The following is a 19888-nucleotide window of genomic DNA, read 5'->3' on the forward strand; positions in this document are numbered from 1 at the left end:
AGGATCTTTTAGGTCACATATGCTGAATCTAAAACTTGGGTGTTTCCTACCTTGGTTTTAATGTGAAAGATAAGCAAGAAGGCTATTCCTTTAAACACATCATGCTTTTCGATAGTCTCTGTCAAGCCAGTCTCTTAAGAAGCTGAAAACCTTAAATCAGTAATACAGAATAAAAACAAATGAATTTAAAAGAAAGAGAGGTTTACAGATATACCTAGACTGAGATGAGAGAGCAGATGAAATAGTGGAAGCTGCTAACGACATGTTCTTGGACCCATGGAAAGGCTTAGGCTGGGAAAGAGAGCTGGGGGCTGCAAGCACTCTGCAGAAGACACATGAAAGCATGTACAAAATAGTTTAACAGGGACAAAACCAGTGACATCAGAATCAAGCTTTGTCGGAGTCCAGATACAAGAGGACTGCTGCATAGTTACCAGGAACAGGTTTTCTGTAGCAAACATCTGCAGACTTACAGAATAGCACAACCAAGCACATTCCTACAGAACACAAGACAAAATGCACACATTATGTAAAAATCTTAAAACCAGAGTCTCTCGTTAATCAAGAAAGATAATATTTCAGGACAGGACTTTTGTCAACAATACATGTTTTTATCTGCAAGATCTGAAGATGTTTAAGTCTGAATTCAAGATAAACTTTTTAATATGCAATCAGTACCAGACTAAAGATTCTCCTATTTAAAACACAAGTCATTAGCATGATCAGTTTATTAGAGGCATTTCTTTTTGAAGCATTTATTAGATAATCCATTTTCTTCATGTTACAGTTTCAACTAAGGGATAAAAATTACTTAAACCGTATCATTATTTCATGGGAAAGTGCCTTACAGCACAGTTCTCAATTACAGAATAATACCTTATTCAAACCTCCTTTGCTGGCTGATTTTCTTGCACTGGAATAAAACCACTGGAGTCTAGTAGGTCACAGGTAGGGAAAAACTGACTATAGTGAGAAACTAAGTAGTTGGTATACATAAATCATTTCAGTAATCTAGCAAAAATTAAGCACGAAACAGAGCCAAGAGAACATTTCCAATTCCATTTACACACATTTAAGAGATGACAGACTATATCTTAGATCTCAATTATTTAAAGTAGTTTACATTACTGGAAGTTTGCTTTTTCCTTGGTTTTTTGAAGCATGCTAAAATATATATATTTTTAGGAACATTCATGTAGAAAAAACCTGCACCAAGAGATACGCACCAAAAGAATTTGCTCTTACTATCCCCAGAGTTACTATAATATAAGTCACAGCAGTATAAATCCCATGTGTTTCTTCACAGACTGACAACTTTTAATATAGAACCGTAACTCCTACTGTACTTCAAGTGTTATGAATGCATGGCTTCTTGAAACTCACTTTAGCTCTATAGCTAAATCTCATTAGAGAAGAGTAGATAAATCTAATAGAAATGAATTGACTTAATACCTTACAGAGCAAGTCAATCACCACATACATGGCTTTAGTGACATATTGTCCATTGTCCACCATGTTCTACTGACATCTGCTACAATATGGTAAGCTCAATCGCATGAGTAAATGACATTTTCTGATTTTCCATTTCATGTCATACTGCAGAAGCACTATTAAAAGAACCTTCATTCAACCACTGTAACTATTACGAGGAGCTACTTTTGTTCTATTACAAGGGGTGAAAAAAATTTCTAGTTCTAACTCCAGACTCGATTTCTGAAAATGCAAACTGTATTGCAGACTTAAAGCTACTTTTTGTTATTTTTTAGGGCAGTTTTATTTTGCAAATTCTTTGCAAACATGAACAACGTACTTCATCCTAAGAAAACACACCATAATATATAAAAGCATATAAAATAGGCTACAGCTTTTATATACTACATTCTTAAGTTAAGAATGTGTATGCAGCATTTCCAGAGCCATACAGGGGTGTATCTGTGAAAGGACAAAGCAATGAGGCGTTACCTTTGGAAGGAGGAGGAGAAAGACTCTTGCACTACCGAGGTGGTGGCTGGTGGTATCATCAGACTGGCTGTACTTTGAGCAGCAGTAGCAGGCTGATGTGCTGAAGCATGTGGCGCAGGAGCAGAGGCAGAACTGGTAGACACCGGAGCATGCTCAACAGGGGTACTAATTAGAGTTAAATTAAATAAAACAAGAAGCATCTTAAGAAGGTGCGCATTTACATGGAGAGCATAAAACCTACTATGTTTGAAGCTGCAAACATAGTAGGAGGCTGTGTTACTGAGAGAAAAGCACAGTTATGCAAAGAAAAAAAAAGGCATTTGTTAGGCCTTTTCAGATGTGCAGTTAAGACTTCAGTACAGTTTTGGGCCTGCTTGACTGAAATTTATCCCAGGTGTTATACAACACTTAAGTCCTGCTCCCACTGAAGCCAGTGGTGGGAAACGTGGCATGCAGTACTTAAATGGCTGCACACAGCCTGTCACAAACTCTTTGAGTTTGGATAAATTTCACTAAATATTTACTCCTGAAGCTGAAGTTTCATGCTAGGAGTAAACATTTCAATTAGAAGAAGAAAGGCAATTTAAAGAATATTATCATAGTCTTGTATTAGCAGGTTTCCTGCAAGTTCTGACAGTCTAGAAATCCAGTCAGCACAGTTTTACGGTGGGCTTAATCAGTTTTGTGCAATACAGGTAGCTGAGGGATATTTAAAAGCAGTTCATTGTTTGTCGGTTCATGTCTGACCTAAATTCATCTCCCGTTACACTGGCCAACTCATCAAACACCAAGATGCCTTTTTACACATCAAACAGTATGCAAAGTACAAGAGGAAGAGGTAGCATAAAATTGTACTACACCAGTTCTAAAGCCACTTGGATGATGAGCATGAGTTGTTACGCTTGCGACCCGCTTGTGCTGTTGTGGCACAGATAACAGAGCAGAGAAATATTCATATTTATTTTCTCTTTTATTTGATTGCAAAATAGATTAATTGAAATGAATAACAATAAAAATCTAGTATCTTGTCCTGTGGCTATTTTAGTAACCTACTAAACTACTGGTGTCTTTCGTCACCTGCTATCAGAGCACCCAGTGCATATTAAAATATTTTAGCCTCACTCAGGTTTAGAAAGTATTACTTATCTCTTAACAGACAGACAAATGGGGCAGGTATCTATTAGACAGCTCTACAAGATAGTGTAGTCAAAGCCATCTACTGCTAGGAAATGAACTGATCTTTTGGGAGGTTCAGGTTCTTGCCTTCCATTAGCTTTTACATCAAATGCAAAAAAAAAATAAGCGAACTTACAAGATTCACATTCTTTGCTGACTGTTTCAATGAATGTAACATCAACAACAGAATAAGTATATTCATCATTCAGTTGCAAATATACCTTAAAAAACCCACTAAGTTATTCAAAATTAAAAAGGGGTTAAAAAATAAAATAAAGAGAAAAAAGAAAAGACAAAAAGCTTAATTTTGTATTTAAGCAGATTGTACTGTGGCTTTTATTAACTATTATCCACAGAATAAGCCACTGAAGAATAACTAATTGTAATTTGATTTTTCAGATTATTATACTATTTTGTGGCACAAACCTCAGTGATAATATAAGCATCCATCCCCAAGGCATAAGGGACATATTTCTTGATGCCATATTGTTGTGCTGTAGATTAATTTTCTTTAGTAGTTATGATAATGCACCTATTTTTTTGTTTTTAATCAGGGCATTACTGCACATGGCATAGTTGTCCTGTGTATAAGCAGTGATATAAGAACATAATGGGTATATTTTTACTTCTTTTGACCTCAATCATAAGTATATTGCCACATCTCTGGGTTCTTACGAATGACCCCAGTCAGGACAATGGAACTGGTGATTCTCTTGTGCATTGTACAAAGAATGCACAAAACACTCTTTCCTGAGCAAAGTAAGTATCAAATAAAAAAGGTAACCTTAAAGTTCCATGACTGTTTTGCAGCCAAACCTTAACCCCCAAACATTTTTTTCTCTCAGCTTTTTTTCCTGTGCAAATCTGCCACTGCGCAAATATTTTCTCTGTCTTTCAGACATTCTGTCCAATATTTTCTTTTGCTTCTCTCAGCAGCACTTCTTCAGCCAGTTGTACTCCTCAGGGCCTAGCAAAAGTACTTGAGAATTCCTGATACCCTTTGCTCTGCAAGGAATGGTCCCACTTCCCCTGTCCTGGATTCTTCTCCACCTTCCTGTATGGTTCAGTAGTCTAAATAATGGTGTCTTTTATTTCAGCTGAATATTTTATTGCTAGATTAGGTGAAATGGAAATGTGGTTGTTATGCCCACTGGTTTCAAAGTTGAAAGCAACCCATCACAAAAGCAGAAAATCAGTATTTTCTCCCTTATGAGTTTCATCTGCAATTATGCACAATACAAGTGAGCTCCTGAAAATACCTTGTTTGCAGTTCTGGTTTTCAAATCATTACACCAAAAGCCTTGCAACAGTTTTGCAAAAATTTGTCCATCATAATCTGCATTTAAGTTCAGATCAGTTCGTCTATCTTGATGCATTACATTGTGACGTAAATTCTTCCACTTAGCTAATACAGTATCAACGACACAGACTATGTAAGCAGAGCAGCTGCATGTTGTACCTCACAGCTACAGATCGTGAGCTGGTCTGTCACCCAGTTTTAATACTCACAGGGTTTTTTTTGCCCTGTGCAACAGTGCGTACAGGCATTGTTGCAGTAAAAGGTGTTGAGCCAAAATTTAGTACTTACACATCTTTGATTTGGCAACAGGAAATGACTGAAACTAGACTGCACATAAAAATGGAACTTAATGCATGTACTAAAACCAAGCGTAAACTAAGTTTTCACCTATTTTGTCTCTCTGTTTTCACTGAAGTGAAAGAGAATTTGCTACAGATTTCAAAAGAATCAAGACTTTATACCTTAAATAGAAGAAAACAGTGAATTTACTGCATCATTGTAACAACCTTTAAAATGTTAACCAAAACACATACTCAGTGACGGACGGAAGGAAAGAATAAATATATGTGGACATGGACCTCTGTGGAGACAGATTTGAACTGGACAAACAGACATAAATGAAATAAATGCAAATATACTGGAACACCTTACAAAATTTAAAAAAAACAGAAACAGATTTTATCTTGCATGCTGTTTGTAATAGGTCTGTTTACATGATTAAAATATTAGAGGCTTGATCACCTTCCTGCAGGGTAGAATGTATTAATTAACAGCACAAAAAATTGGAATACATATAAATGAAGTAGATATAAAAATTAGAGTGATCTGGTTTACATACAAATTATGCAGTTAGTAACTAATTCTCTACTCAGCTTTATAGAAAGAACTCTAACTTGACTGGTTTTAGTTTAACCAATATAAATTTTAAATAACTTCAATTATAATAGATATTAAAATAAAATCACATCATTTTTTCCCCCCTTAAGATTGCCTCCTTTCTAGATTTTCAATCTGAAAGACTGCAGAAGAATTTTAAGAACCAATACCTGTGATTACTGCTTTATAAAATAGATCATCTAGTTTAAAAGCTTTGTTATTAAGTATGTTAAGTTTCTTGGGTTTTTTTTAATACAGTTATTCTATACACTTTTAATCTGTACAGTATTTTGCATTTCAAGGAAAATCAAAGGAAACTGATGTTCTCAAACATCTCCATATTTGTAGTAACAAACATAAAATGCACAATGTAAGTAAGTTACATGGATGAAAACAAACACATCTCTTTGTCAGCTGATTTTCACTCATGAAAAGGAACACAGATCAGTAGAGATTAAGAGGATAATAATGGTTAACGATCATAATGAGAAAATACAGCAACACACACACTCACATTTAAAAAGTAAGTACAGATTAAACTTCTTTCTCCCGGTAAAGTTCTCATACTTTCTGTCCCAAATTAGAAAGTGGATTATTTAAGCAGTACTTAGTCTCCTTTATGTAATGCATGAAGTTCTTTGTGTATCAAATCCTCCAACAGATCTCTTGTAAAGAATTGAAAATATAGGGAATAAAAATAAAAAGGCAAAAAATATCTCTTATCATAGCATTTGTAGGAAAAAGTGCTGGAGAAGGTGTTCAGAGAAAGATATAACATAGAAGAGTTTTGCATTTGAATATGGGAAAATTTGTAGAAATAAAGTGAATAACATCAGCTGCTGTTGCTCTGCAGAAGGTGCTTAATGACTGTTGTCTCTACAGTGTAGGTGAGATCCTTAGGAGTGCCACTTAGAACTTAAAACCACATGAACTAGAAGTTGCTGGAATTCGTAGACCTTGGACATCTGCCTTTTAGGCAATGGGCATTTCCATCTGAAGGAGTTAGAGGTTGTTATTACCAAACCATTCCAAAGCTCCAAACCAGGTCAGTTATGCCATTACATGTCACAGTGTACCTTTGATTACTGGATGAAGTAAGAGGGACTTTCTGGCCAGTAGTGCTGAAACTGGCCTCCCTCTGACTTGTACCCGCTCCGAGCCTCACAGAGCCCTTGGAGGCCACTGGCTTAGCACTGTCAGTGCTGGCACCCGTGGCGCATGATTTAGGAGGATGCCAAATACTGGAGGTCACATACTGTGGCGCGTGCGTAGTAGCTGTAGGCCTGGGTAACAAAGATTACAAGGGGACTCGTAAATGAAGCATTTATCATGTCACCAGTTTCCTAGGCAATGGCAGGTATTTGAGGGGGAGACAGAATTCCAGCCACGGAAACAGCTGGTGTTTAACAGAAAAAGGTTTGTTCGATTGTTCAGTTTTCAGAGATACATATTCTTACTGTCTACCATACCAAATAAAGCAGCATTTTAGAATGCTCATAGCTGGCCCTTAAAGGCAGCAGAGAACAAACAAACAAACAAACAAACAACAGTGCTGAACCTCATAACTGGAAAGTCAAGTCCAGGTTTAATAATAAAGGCTTTATTTTTCTGTCTTTTTCATGGAAGAAGACTTTCATTTATAAATAGTCAGTGTCCTTTTTTTTGTGTCCCTAAATCCCTTATACCATAGGAGATCATCATGATATTGCAGATGAAGTAATGACAAATCTTGATAGTTTATTAGTTTATTACTGCTTAAAACCAGGAAAGGCTTTAAGAATTAAAAAAGGTACCTTGTGTTAAATCTGGAAACCATATTGCTAGGAATATCAAAATAAGACACATAGCAGAGCTGTGATGATGATGGAGGTGGAGAAAAGCTATGGTATGACAAACCATGCAAGATTAGGGCAATGGGGTATGACACTAACACCAGTCATACATCAGAAATTGTTCCTGGTAAAATAAAATAATTTTTAAAAAAGATATTTCAGTGGAGCAGCTGCATAGTAGATGATTTTACACAAATGAAACTGCTAGTGAAATGCTAACATGTGTTATTTGTTTTTTTCAATTTATATGCAGTTGTCATACAGGTATCCAGCAATTTATTTCATTCTTTTGACATAATTAATTTAAAAGTAAAAATCCATTTTCCCTACTGTTCCAAGTGCCAGTTGCCATTGTTTGTGTCACTAGTAATGATAACACTTACACTTGGGTTTTATGCAACCTTTGTTCAAATGTGAGCAATCTTATGGAAAAATAAGAAAACAAAAAGTGGTTGCGCATTGTTGAGATAGAATTTTTTCATGACAAACTAATCGGAGACATTTCTTTGCTCCATTAAACCACTGGTCAGATTCACTCAAGAAGTACCTTTGTTTCAGTACTTGTGTGTTTTAGTAAATGAACTAATAGAAAACAATGCATTTCTATATGTAACTGCAAAATGCGTTAAGATTCTTTGGAAGAAAACAACTTTTGAAATGAAAGAACTTAGAGATACTATGTTTTGAACCTCATAGTGCACCAGGGATCAATCAAGATAGGCAAGAATCTGATATATAAATGTTCTTAAAATACCAAATATATAATATTATTTAGAATTTAAAAACATCTTGAACAATCTAGATCAAGTTTAAAATGGAAATTAGTCTTAAAACTCCATCACAAACTGACAAAACTCCATTCCAAGAACATTTGATCAAAGCTTCTTTTTCAGGTTTATAAATTCTGAGAAACACAACACCTGCCACTCCATCTCACGGAGCTTTTTGAAATCTACATTAGGAAGAAATGCCTAACAAACCCCCTTAGTTGAAGCCTCTACATTCATCATCTGCTCAGTAGACAAATCTCCTGTTTGTAAGGTAAGAACAATATGGGAAAACTGGAGGTAAACCAGACACACACAGCAAACATTACCTGTTTTCTGATGCTGCAGCAACATTTTCCTTGTCTCTGTGAAAGGAGGGGATACAGTATGAATAAAGTAAATGCAATTGCCAGTGGCAGGGAAAAAACCCAACCAAACAACAAGCCCAAAACAGGGGGAAAAAAAAATGGTGTGAAGAGAAATGTTTGGTTGCAAAAAGCATCCTAGAGTGGTTGCTCAGAAGTATAGTTATGAGAAATCTCTTCAGCTCCCCAAGTGAAACCCAAATATGCAAGTTGACTGTACGCTTCTCAGTTGCAAACAATTTTGTTTCAATATTAAAGTAAAACAAAGGACAACTAACAGTTACAAACTGGACAACGTATGTACATATATAATGTCAGCCATAGTCCCTCATAAAAGAAAATTTCAAGAATATTCCAGTTGGAACACGCCAACTCCAAGTGGTAAAAATAATCAGACTTGGGCAGTCCTCAAGGATCCAATATTTTGAAGTGATAAGCAGTTAAATGGTTAGCAAAGACTCATACAAGATGGATTGTATATATGTCTGGCATCCCTCAAAAATTCTCTGTCCTACCCAAGTAAGTACTAGTTTTCTCAATCTAAATCGGATTAGAAACAAATGAAATCATTCCTTCACTGAGGTGAGGAGTAAGGCAGCCTCAGTTTCAGTGATACAGAATTAGGCTGTTACTCTGTAAAAACACATGCACACTTACAAAAATTACTGATCATTTTAAGTGCAAGCAACTGTATATCTGTAAGAAGCTAAGACATAGGTATTTCACAAAGAATAGAATTCTTTGGCCTTAGATTCCTAAGTTTGAAATCCATTTAAGTTAAATGATCAAGATACTCTCAATGTTTAGCAAGTAAGTGGGTGTTTGTGTCCTTTCGTAATTGTGCTTGAATTGCAACACATTTCAAGTCAAAATATGCCAAATGAGAACATTTCACTTAATTGGGATCTAAAATTACAAAACACAAAGCAAATGTCCTAATTTAGCCAATTGAACCTTCTTTTTTGAAAAGTCCTTTGCAAAAAAGGAATATATATGTATTTATGTGGATTTACTGGGCTCCAGTCATTACCTTGGACTATGTCTGAAAGGCTATTCTTAATATTTTCCATATTATTAGTAGTATTTAATATATTTATCTATATTTATGTACATATGTACAGTCACATACTCTCTCCTTAGTTTAGCTCCAAGAAAGTTATAAAAACCAGTCCAGTTTACATCAGCAAAGGTTTGGGCATAGGTGTAACTCTACCAATTTTCAAAACCTCTAGCTAAAATGTAACCTGTAAAATACATGAATTGAAGCCAGATTTTCAAACACAAAAGAAGATCTGGAGTGACCCTCAGATGTAGCTGCATGACTAAGAACGTCAGTATGGTCAGAATGGAACAACCCATCTCAAAAGTAAATACCCCAATAAGATCAATTGATTCACCACTCTGAAGCAATAAGTAACCAAACACTATGGTAACCAAGCCGTGAGTTCACTGGAACTTCAGGTACAGGAAAGCCAGGATGAAACAAGGTAGAGGAGGCTGGATTAGGAACTGTGTGTGTGTGGGAGGGAAGCATTAGTACACCAAGAGCCATATCCATGCAAGGATGTTAAAAAACACAGTCACGGCCTGGAAAGAATAAAGCATTGTTTATTTCCAGTGTCACCAAATATTGTATGAGAAATTACAGCCAAGACCAAAAGGCAGGCAGTTGGGCTCAGGCAGAAGCAGCGTTAGGCCTCTGTTGTTACTATTAATCTGATCCAAACTTTTCCGCTCCACTAGCTGTGGCTACACAGAAGAATGCAGAAAAATGGCATTTGACTTGGAGTTCAGGATTTCACACAAGTTTTTTCCATGAGCGTACAAGTATAGGAAAACGTTGAGTGACGACTGCAGGGGAGTTGTGAAGGTTAAAACGAGAGAAGTATAGTAAACATACTTCCACAGAATAAAGCAAAGGAAAACAGAGAGAGTAAAGGGAACGATGAACTCAAAGGCACACAGGACTTCTTTGTGGGTTTGCTCCCAGGTACTATTTCTCTTCCCAGTCAATGGGAGTTCTCATTTCGCTAACAGAGAAAGGCTCAAGATCAGATGTGTGTCTTATTGGCAATACCTGCATTTTGAGGAACAGGCTACTGGATTTCCAACTTTTACAATCAAACACTTTCTGCTAACTAAATGCAGAATTATTTTTACTTTTGAGTCAAATACATCCTTGAGGAAGGCTCAGTGAAGTCAATACCTTCACACCATGAAAGAATTTGGATCAGAACGTTATGTTTGTATCCTGTGACTACACAGGCTGCTCAAATAGCTGAAAACTTCTATCCATTACTGTCAGTTATCTGGCCAAGAGTTTGTTGGTTTGTTTTGGGGTTTTTTTGGCTTGCAGCCCTTTTAGTCCCCAGCTGAAACAGCTTTTGATAGAAGGGCCTTAGTTGATGACTGTTCTGAGAGAACACTGCGACTCCCACAGTTTTTATTAAATATTGGACATATATCTCAAACAAGATTTATTTATGCAGTATACTGTCTTCCCAATTACACAATACATCATACAATGGAAATTATGAGATGTTTCCTTTTCATAAAAATATGCTACATAATATGGTCCTATGAATGAAGTGTCAGAAACAGTCTTTCCCTCCGACACACTAGCAGGAATTGTAAGAATTTGAGTAACAAAACATAACATTGTTTTCCAAGCCAAGCTTGGTGTTCTACTGGATCCTAAAAAGAGCCTGAAGAAACTTGAGAGTTTCCAATAAATGAGTCTGTTGAATCTGAACTGTATGTACTGGAGACTGTAATACTTTCCTATTCTATTTATTTTTGGAAACCAAATGTAAAGGATTCCTGAACTAACTTGTACAGGTAACAGGGGACCTGAGATGTGGAGCTTGTGCACCTTCCACCTACCTCCTTCTAAGAGAATAACAGATCTAGACTCACTCTCTCTCGAATAGCTCCTCTCTGTTCCATTAAAATGTTGAGAAACAGAAGAATTTAACCTGTAAGGAACATAAGGAACTTTTGGCATCATGAGAGACCTTATGGTCCTTCAATTCTTCTCTGTCCTTCAGTACCGAAGGAATAAGAGAATACTATAATTGATATTTTCCTCCATATTCTCATGGACCAAGACTATTTTTCTCATTTTACAAATGAGGAACTAAAACTTAATAGAATTGCTCATGGTCAAAACCAAAAACCACAGCATGGCAAAGACTGGAAATAAGCTCTCCTGAATCCCAACTGAATACTTAAAATATCAGCTCACCCTCTTAAATAAGCGATTATAGATTTTTAAATAAATATTAGTCTTCAGTTTATCAGTATTTTCCCCGTATTGATCATCCAGTAGTCTTCCAAAGAACCTGGTAGATATGTACTGTCCTTTTGGCAAAGAGGAAAAAGCTGGTATTAAGACTTGCAGATTGATAGGATCTGTATCTATTTAAATTTAAAATTCTGATTTTTCTAGTAGTATATTGCAAATTTGCAGGACTTGTCCTCATTAGACTTATAATAGATTCCACTCTAACATGCACTTACATTTACATACACATATTTGTGTACAAATAAAATTTTCTTATAAGAAGTAGAGGCCACAAAATAATAATTAAAAATCTTATAGGGCGTCTGGGAGTAAAGTTGTGTGAAAACTGTTTCATCATTTCCTTCCAAACATTTTTGTCTCAAAGGCATGAGATATTGACACTGTTGGAAACTGGACACTGCGCTGGATCAACTGCTGTTCTGATCCAATGAAGCTATTTCTACCTTTCTGTGTTTGCAGCTGAGAATTTCCATGACCGGATGACTATAACACTATTGAGATTGTCTCTTGTTTTGTTTTTTTTTTCTCTCCAAGCTATATTTTTGTTATTTTAACAAAGACACCATAAGACACACAAAGAAATCATAGGAAATTAACTGGAGAGGACAGAAGACAACTATCATGCTGGTTTAGTTAAAACTTTAGCTTGGGATCAGAAACAAGGGGTAGAAGAGCTAATCTCTCTTTTTCAGCCACTGTAGTTAAGAATGTGAGCAGCCCACGCCAAAATGATTGCAATGTATGCCACTAGTACATCTGATTTCCAAAACAGAGGAATACTTTTCTCCCAGAAGGTATCCTGGTTTGTGCAGACAGTGTCACAGAGTAGGAAAAGCATTATCATATATTCAGTGAAAGAAAAAACAACCAGCAACTCATTCTCAAGAAGTAGTATGGAACACAAAGCAGCTCACTAAAATCAAAGCCAATTATCTCCTAGGGATGCATTTTAGTGGCATTGATTGGTATGTTGTTATATTTAACAGTCAAATAATAAATGCAGCTGGAAATACAGCAGCAATGGTGTTGGTGAAAGTTGTAACTCTTTTCCAAGATTTACATAGTGATATTTAGCATGCAACTATGTGTACTCCAATGTATGTGGTAAACACACCACTTGAATAAGAACAAAGACTGCAAAATTTTGAGTATGTGGAGTAATTTGAGCTGGGATCTATTTCAGATAATTATTCCCTATCTTGGCCTTAAGCGTGCAATTGGATTTATCCAAATGGTTTCCTCCAGCTTTTTATAGCCCCACTGGTCAAGTGCAGGTATCTGCCACCAGGCACCTGAACACAGGATGAGGACTTTCTTTGTATTTGTGACCATTACAGACAAAACCAATGCACAACGAGTTTAGGTACTGTACACCAGCAAATCATTCCCCTTTCACTGAAGTGTTCTTTCTCATCATGACTTCACTTTTCTCCAGGGAAGCTGAGAGAACAAGAACCCATAGATCTCAATGTCAGCTGGTAGGTTTTTTTAGAGCTACCTTTTAGTTTGCACATACTGATAAGAAAATTCATACTTTCTCTACAAGGTATTAGCCTAAGTTTGAAGCTGCATCTGAAATATACTAATGTGTCTTTTCTCCTCAGTTCCTGAAGCAAATAAGTAAGCAGTATGAATTAGAGCAGTTACCGTTCTTTCAGAATCTGGATTACATTTTATTTCATAAATTTGTTTAATGATTTTCTTACCTTCCCTCTCTCTCATTTGTAATCATATAACATTCTGGGTCAACTACAACAAATGCTTACATGGAAATGAACTATTAGGAAGTTATTAGCATTTGAGGTAATTTAGCTGACATTAATGCAATTTAGAAACAGAATAAAAGAAAGCAGCGCCAGTGCTATGCTACCAGCCAGTTCTCCAGCTCACCCTAAACAAAGCTCTATGAGCCAGCGTGATGATTCCCAGAGCACAGCTGAGTACCTCTGGTTACACGTGCTTGTTGGCAAGCCTGCTGCATGCAAGAAGTGTGTTTTCTGCATTGGACTGAAGGCAATGCAACGGAGCACTCCGACAGAAAGGCAGCAATGTGCACTGGTATCTTGGTTTGCCATCTACCCCAGCAGAAGGATGTGTATGAAAATCTTACAGGCTGCACAGTAGGAACGGAAGTGATGTTACTTTCTGTCCATGCAGAAGTTCAGTGCTGGACAGGAACATGCAGAAGACTCAGATGGTAAAGATGAGATGGTAAATATAGGTCAGTATGCACACATCCACACAAAGTTGAATCCTGAGCTTTAACAAGTTTAATAGCTTAAACATTACCGTCTCTATGAACTATTTGGAGAAAAGCTTCATGGTATTTGCTAATTTCATTTGGGGGCCTCATTCTTTCTATCTTAAGTGAATATATTCAAGTGGACACACCATACCTTACTGTCACCATCTTTGATAAATTAGCTCTACAGAGAACTGGCTTGAAAACAAGGAATTTATGATCTCTAAATTCATTTTTCCCACAGAACTTCCAGGAGTATTTTGGGGAAGGAAGACACTATATTTGATCAATTTTTCCTTCTGGTTTCACTCAGAATTCCATAGAAACAATTGAATTAATTCACTGCTCCTATGTTTTTGTCACTCTTTAGGTGCTAAAAGGGAAGTGGGGATCAGAATATATTAAACCGATGTGCCTACTATTCTTTATTGCCATTATGTTACTTAAATGAGAAACCTACCTGATTTATTTTATGGGCTGTTGTGGAAAAATAAAGTTTATCTTTTAAAAGAATTTTGGTAATCTGATTAGTGTATAGATTGGAAGTTTTTGGCAATTGGGCAGGCCAGCAATGCAAACAATTGGAAATTCTGCCAAATAAAAGAAGGGGATCAAGGTGCCCTGGCTTGTCCTAGTGGAGTCAGATGGATTTGATAAGCAGTAGTGGAACAAAGGATGTTATTGTGCTTGAGAGCAAATTTTAGTCAATTCGTTTTATGTATGTTGTAGAAAGATGTTGATTAAAGACTGATTAAAGTCATTATCTAGCACTACCATGTACCATAACCAAATTCTAGCTGTTTAACTCTGCAAACTAAAGTTTGTGCAAGTGTTCACGTATTTTCTGATGTATGTAATGGTGATTCCAGTCACTGAAACTCCTGGTAGACACTGCTAAAGAAGCCACAAAATCAACTTAGTCCCTGTAGGAACCTGAGTGCACAAGTGGAAAACTGGTGTCACCTATTCTGCCCCTGAAAAAGGCTCCAGGCAGCATTGTGATACACAAGAGTTAGACTTTTCAAAAGTGAAAAAGTGGTTCCTAAAATATTTACTCCTTTCTACTGAAGGTAGACTCCACAGTTGTGCATAATAAGAGGAAAACTGCAATGCAAAGAAAGCGACCTCCGTATTTATTACGGAGCAAAAACTTACTCTCCTTCCCATGCAGGCAGGCATGAAAGGAGGCAAAGGAAGGAGCCAGAGAACCTTTCTGCTTTTGTAATTTCTTCATGCATGAAAGGAAGAGAGGTCGAGTTCTCATGCCTGCTTTTCTAAAGTCACGCTCTAGCCACATCCCATCAGCACACACTGCATGCAGTCAGTATTGCTGCTGCAAACTAAGCACCGTAGGAGGTGAGGAGGAGACCAGCTGAGTAGAAGACAAGACAGCAGTACTCAGGAAACAGGTTAGTTTAGATCAAACGGTCTTACATCACAGCAGAAAATGAGCATTTCCCTGTGTCATAACCAGACAAGCAGATTTACCTGGAAGGCCTTTTGGTTTTGATTTCTTAATGGCATCAGCTTTGCTGCATCTTCATTAAATGCTTATAACACTATGCTTTACTGGCAATATTGGGAAGGGCAGGGGGTTAATATCACTACCCACACCCTGCATTTTACTTTATTATTGGCACAGTGGCTATTTAGAGACAGTATTGTCACCAACCATTGTTCTTGGCTCACCAGAACAGTCACGGTTCAAAATATATTCAATGTGGGACAGATATACCTGTCTATCATCAGTGCTATTTTAAAGGATTACATGATTCACTGAGTCTTCAATCAGGAACCTATCTGAAGCCTCAACTGCCATTAACTGAGACTACTCTTCCTAGACTAACCACCAGATTGCTGCAAATGGTCAAGAAACACTGGAAGGTGGGGGTGGTCAATCAGAAGAAACGTGCAGTGAGATAAGCCTGGACACATTAAAAATAGGCCATAAGCAGGCCAGGCTTGACCTTTGCTAAACAAAGGTAGGGGTTTCTTAAAGCTGTTAATGATTTCCTATCAGGCCTAAGGCAGTTGCAGTCTCTAGGAATGAGATGCAGTAGAATGACAAACCCAGCTCAACTTCTCCACCTTGCAGGGAAAGCCTGCCTCCTGCTCAGGAGGTTACACGGAAAAGATCTGTAACATTAACTTTCTGGGCTTCAAGATTGCCATGACGACATAAAGGCAGATATTCGAGGACTCAGTTAAGGAATTACTACTCTAAATATAAACAAGGAACTGGATAGGAAAAAAATTACTAACATTTTAATTAACAAAGCCCACCACTTGAGAAATTTTTTTGGGGAGGGACTAGACTGTATAGTAGAAATAATGCTGTAGTAAAGAATCTTGCTTCAGGGATTAATGACAGCACTTCCAGAAAGGTCTTTATCATTGCAAAAGTTTCCAAGTTTACCAACTATTAAAGATTTTTTTCTATTTTTTTCCTGTAATTATGTTAATATTTGATATTCTACAAGTTGGAGAGTGTTTAGATTCTATTTTGTATCCTCCAGGAAAAAAGGATTACATCTGTTTCCCTGATTACATGGTCTATATATGCACTGAATTTTTATCATCAAATCCACTGCAGCAGAGCTAAGGGAAGGGGTTCCTTAATTCCATCTGCATTAGTTTCATAACTGATCAAACGATGTTTTTCTGAATATTAAAAAAATACCTTTAAAAAATAACATTAAGTGTAAATACTGAGATATAATCTAGACATTTTCTATTATAATACATGCACTACAACTATTTGAAACAAATAGCATCTGTATTATGTTTGTTAAACACTAAGGATACACAATTCCTATTTAAGTAAAAACACTGTATTATTACTTATTCAGAAAACCATTTGATATGGTCAAACATGAGAACTGGAAGATGATTTTACTTAAGTACATTTGACGTTTATGGAAAAAAGAGTTAATTGCTTACTGATATTTTAAATTCTATGAGAATTTCCCATCTATAAATAACATTCACCCGCTCTGAACCAAAGTTTGATCTTAGCAACATTCAGAAAGAGTTAAAATGTTGCTCTTATTTCATGCAGTTATGCTGATTTTCCACAGGCACTAATAAGATGCTACGATCACAATCTGTTTGTGTTCCCATATGGAAAATATAAACTAATGTTGTGTATTAAATGGCATGCTTACTGAATTGCTATGGTACTTAGCTAAGAAAAGTGAAATCCATTTTTAAAGGAACTAGTGCTCATGTACTTGTAAATAATACTCAACACCTACTATTATTTAAAGTATGCTAGCTGGATTTTTTTTCCCTTTAAGCACTCCAGTATTTGGTTGATTCATGCAAAATCCTCCATAAACTGTAGCTTTTCCTTCTTTTTAGAACACAGAAAACCAGCAGGATTTTGAATTAACTTTGTTCTTGTATGGATTGCTGATATAAATTCCAGATGTTTGAAAGCAGCAAAAAGCATAAGAATTTCAACTTAACCTCATGCACCAATCTCTTTGATCACAATTACTGCTACCAGATAGAAGTACCTAATCTGCAGTTTGCAGAAGTTAAAGCACATTGAGGGCTGCAGGTAGGCCTGCAACACAGTCAGCCTTCCACTGCACACACCAGTGCTTTATCACCAGAAACTTTTGTTTCCATCAGTGCTAAGGACTCCTAATGCAGACTGTTGAGGGATGACATCAAGTGTTTCTATGGAAAATACAAATAGTCCAATTTAGTTGCATTTTTTTATTATTACTTAATGATCAGAGCATAAGCTAGAAAGGGAAGTGACGTTTTTGGTGTATTTCAAACAGAAAAGAGAAGTATTTGGGGGCCTTTGGTATGGGTTTGCCCTATCTTGACTGATGCAGCTTAAAAGCAAAGCATTATTGTAACGTTGAAACCAAAAGATTCCATTCAGAGCACCAGCAATGTCTCAAGAGCCTTCGCCATGGGCACAAAGAATTCTTGCCAGAGAATGCATGTTATTCAAATGGAAATGCTAAACTATATTATCAACAGGTTGTAATCTAATATCTATTAATTATGCATTGTTTTCGTTCACACCTACTACACTATTTGTTCATTTCTGTTGTTCTTTCAACTGCTTTGTCAGGTTTACTCTAATTACTTACAGGACAGAAGGATTATAGGTAATAGGGAAAAAGCTTTTTGACTAAATTTTCTATTGTGGAAAGAAAAGTTCTCCTTTCAAGAATCAGTTGAAGCAGTTATTGTTTTAAAACAGAATAATGTACTGTGTAAAACAGGCACGTAATTATTTTAGTTTTAAAACCTTTTATTTCAGATAAAGCATGCTGCTATATACAGAAAAAAATGTGGGTCAAAGCAAGAGCAATACAGAATGGCAACATGATTCCTTAAAACGTACACATTCCTTAAAACTTACAAGATGCTTTTAAAAACTTCAGTGCACCAGTAGTACTATATATTCTTTTCACTCCTAAATTACGTCTAGCAAACTGTCATTTCATCACAGATCCTGAGCAACCACATCTATCTCTAGCCTTCGTATAATGACAAATCTGAGTTTCCAACAGAAAACTTACAGCAATGGTTTCAGCAAATTACTTCCACAAGTATAATATATTGAAGAAATATAACTTCACATTGCTAATATCTAATTTCAAACGGCATCATTCCACTATGCAAACTAAGCATGTTGTATATTTAGCAAAGTCTAAGCCAGGCTCACTCAGTTTTCTTTTTCACCTTTCTCCTATTTATCTTTACAACAGTAAAAGTCTCATTCCTCTAACTCCTAAAGAAATATTGTCAATAACTTTCCTCTCATTTTCTTCTAGAATTAAAATCAAGAGAGTACAATAGTGATGTTTTCCCATATACTGAAGTTATATTTGATATAGTACAGGACAAAAGCTAATCTACTTTATAATGAAGAACATGAACCACGTTGATCATTATTTTTACTTTTGGTGGCTGTGAATGGATACCAGGCTAACAACAGATACCTACGGAAGATGACACTCAGAGAAAGGCCCTAGCAGTAAGGCTTTTCTGGGGGTGTGACACTCTCGGGCTCTAACTCAGGACAGCAGTTCAGTTTTTACTGTAACTCTGTCTCATGTATTTGCTTGCTAAATGTGGGCTTTTAACTCTTAACATTAAGGAGCTGCGCTGATAGGCCATGATGCCAGTTGCGCAATTTGGCAAAGCGTGGGCTGTTACGTTCCGTTTCAAACCTCTCCCTGTGGCATGAAGAAAAAGAGAGAGAGAGAGAGAGACAGAGAGAGACAGAGACACATACAGAGAAGAAAGAAAGGAGGAAGAAAGAAAGGGGTTAGGGACCATGGCTACCACTTCCCTGCCTTATAACTAGGGCAATGGCAATTTATTTGGATGTTTTCCTCAGCTTTCAAAGCAGTGCAAAGGTGCCTGGGTGATCCTTTTTGGACCATGTATGAAAAGTTTTACAGTTGTTCGTTTCTGAGAAGTAACTTGATATAATTTTGTATTCTTTGACTTGCGATTGGTATAACAGGGCTGCTTTTGCTAGAAATGCAGTGTAATCCCATTGTTGTCCTGCCAGCAGATTCTCTTGGCTTTTTCCTCCCTCCCCCAGAACCGAGCAGTCAGTGGAAGTTAACTCCATACAAGAGCAAAATTAATGCAAATATTTTCCATCCTGTAATACCTTGGTCAGCCTGTACACATCCTGCTGTCCTCCTGCAAAGACCATCAGCCACAGGTTTCAGCAGTGCTTCTCTATAGTTTTTCCAAGTATAAGAGAGTACAAGTGCTGATAGGTGCAAAAACGTTTCCGGTTGTTTGGCCACCTCCCAAGAACACCCCTAACTACCTCGGACTGCAGACTGGGGCACTCGAGCAAGTTGTAAGCAATGTTCAGCACCTCTCAGCATTCAATCTCTTCTAGATATTCTACAGTTTAAATTCAGGTTTTGTAAATAAAAATAGGAAGAAGGAGGATGTGGGATGAGAGCACAGTCAAGAAGAAGTATATCAAACAGAATGGAAAATAAAATGTTGTTGTTAATTGCAAAACATATTTGATTCATTGCAAACAAGGTAATTTTCCCCCTGTTAT

At 36.7% G+C, this 19888-nt stretch overlaps 1 protein-coding gene and 1 long non-coding RNA gene across 22 annotated transcripts in view; one reads left to right on the plus strand and one right to left on the minus strand.

Moving 5' to 3' along the window:
* LOC110364005 (uncharacterized) overlaps positions 1 to 17889 on the plus strand; it is a 32084-nt gene extending 14195 nt beyond the window's left edge. Inside the window, exons 3-4 of the long non-coding RNA XR_010473544.1 lie at positions 6197 to 6359; positions 8040 to 17889. This is a non-coding gene — a long non-coding RNA (uncharacterized LOC110364005). The remainder of the gene's footprint in view (positions 1 to 6196; positions 6360 to 8039) is intronic.
* Positions 1 to 19888, minus strand: part of LDB3 (LIM domain binding 3) — a 127848-nt gene that overhangs the window by 26269 nt on the left and 81691 nt on the right. For 6 of the 21 annotated variants that reach the window (XM_065067752.1, XM_065067751.1, XM_065067753.1 and 3 more), the window contains 4 exons: positions 8243 to 8278; positions 6391 to 6597; positions 1963 to 2127; positions 215 to 322 (listed from right to left, as the gene is read on the minus strand). In XM_065067752.1, the coding sequence (XP_064923824.1) occupies positions 215 to 322; positions 1963 to 2127; positions 6391 to 6597; positions 8243 to 8278 (516 nt within the window). Of the gene's footprint in view, positions 1 to 214; positions 323 to 1962; positions 2128 to 6390; positions 6598 to 8242; positions 8279 to 18079; positions 19032 to 19888 lie in introns of those variants that run through there. The other 15 variants (XM_065067758.1, XM_065067756.1, XM_065067760.1 and 12 more) reach the window with 8 other exon arrangements.

Source organism: Columba livia, chromosome 6, assembly GCF_036013475.1.
Source record: "Columba livia isolate bColLiv1 breed racing homer chromosome 6, bColLiv1.pat.W.v2, whole genome shotgun sequence".
In the NCBI taxonomy this organism is placed as follows: domain Eukaryota; kingdom Metazoa; phylum Chordata; class Aves; order Columbiformes; family Columbidae; genus Columba; species Columba livia.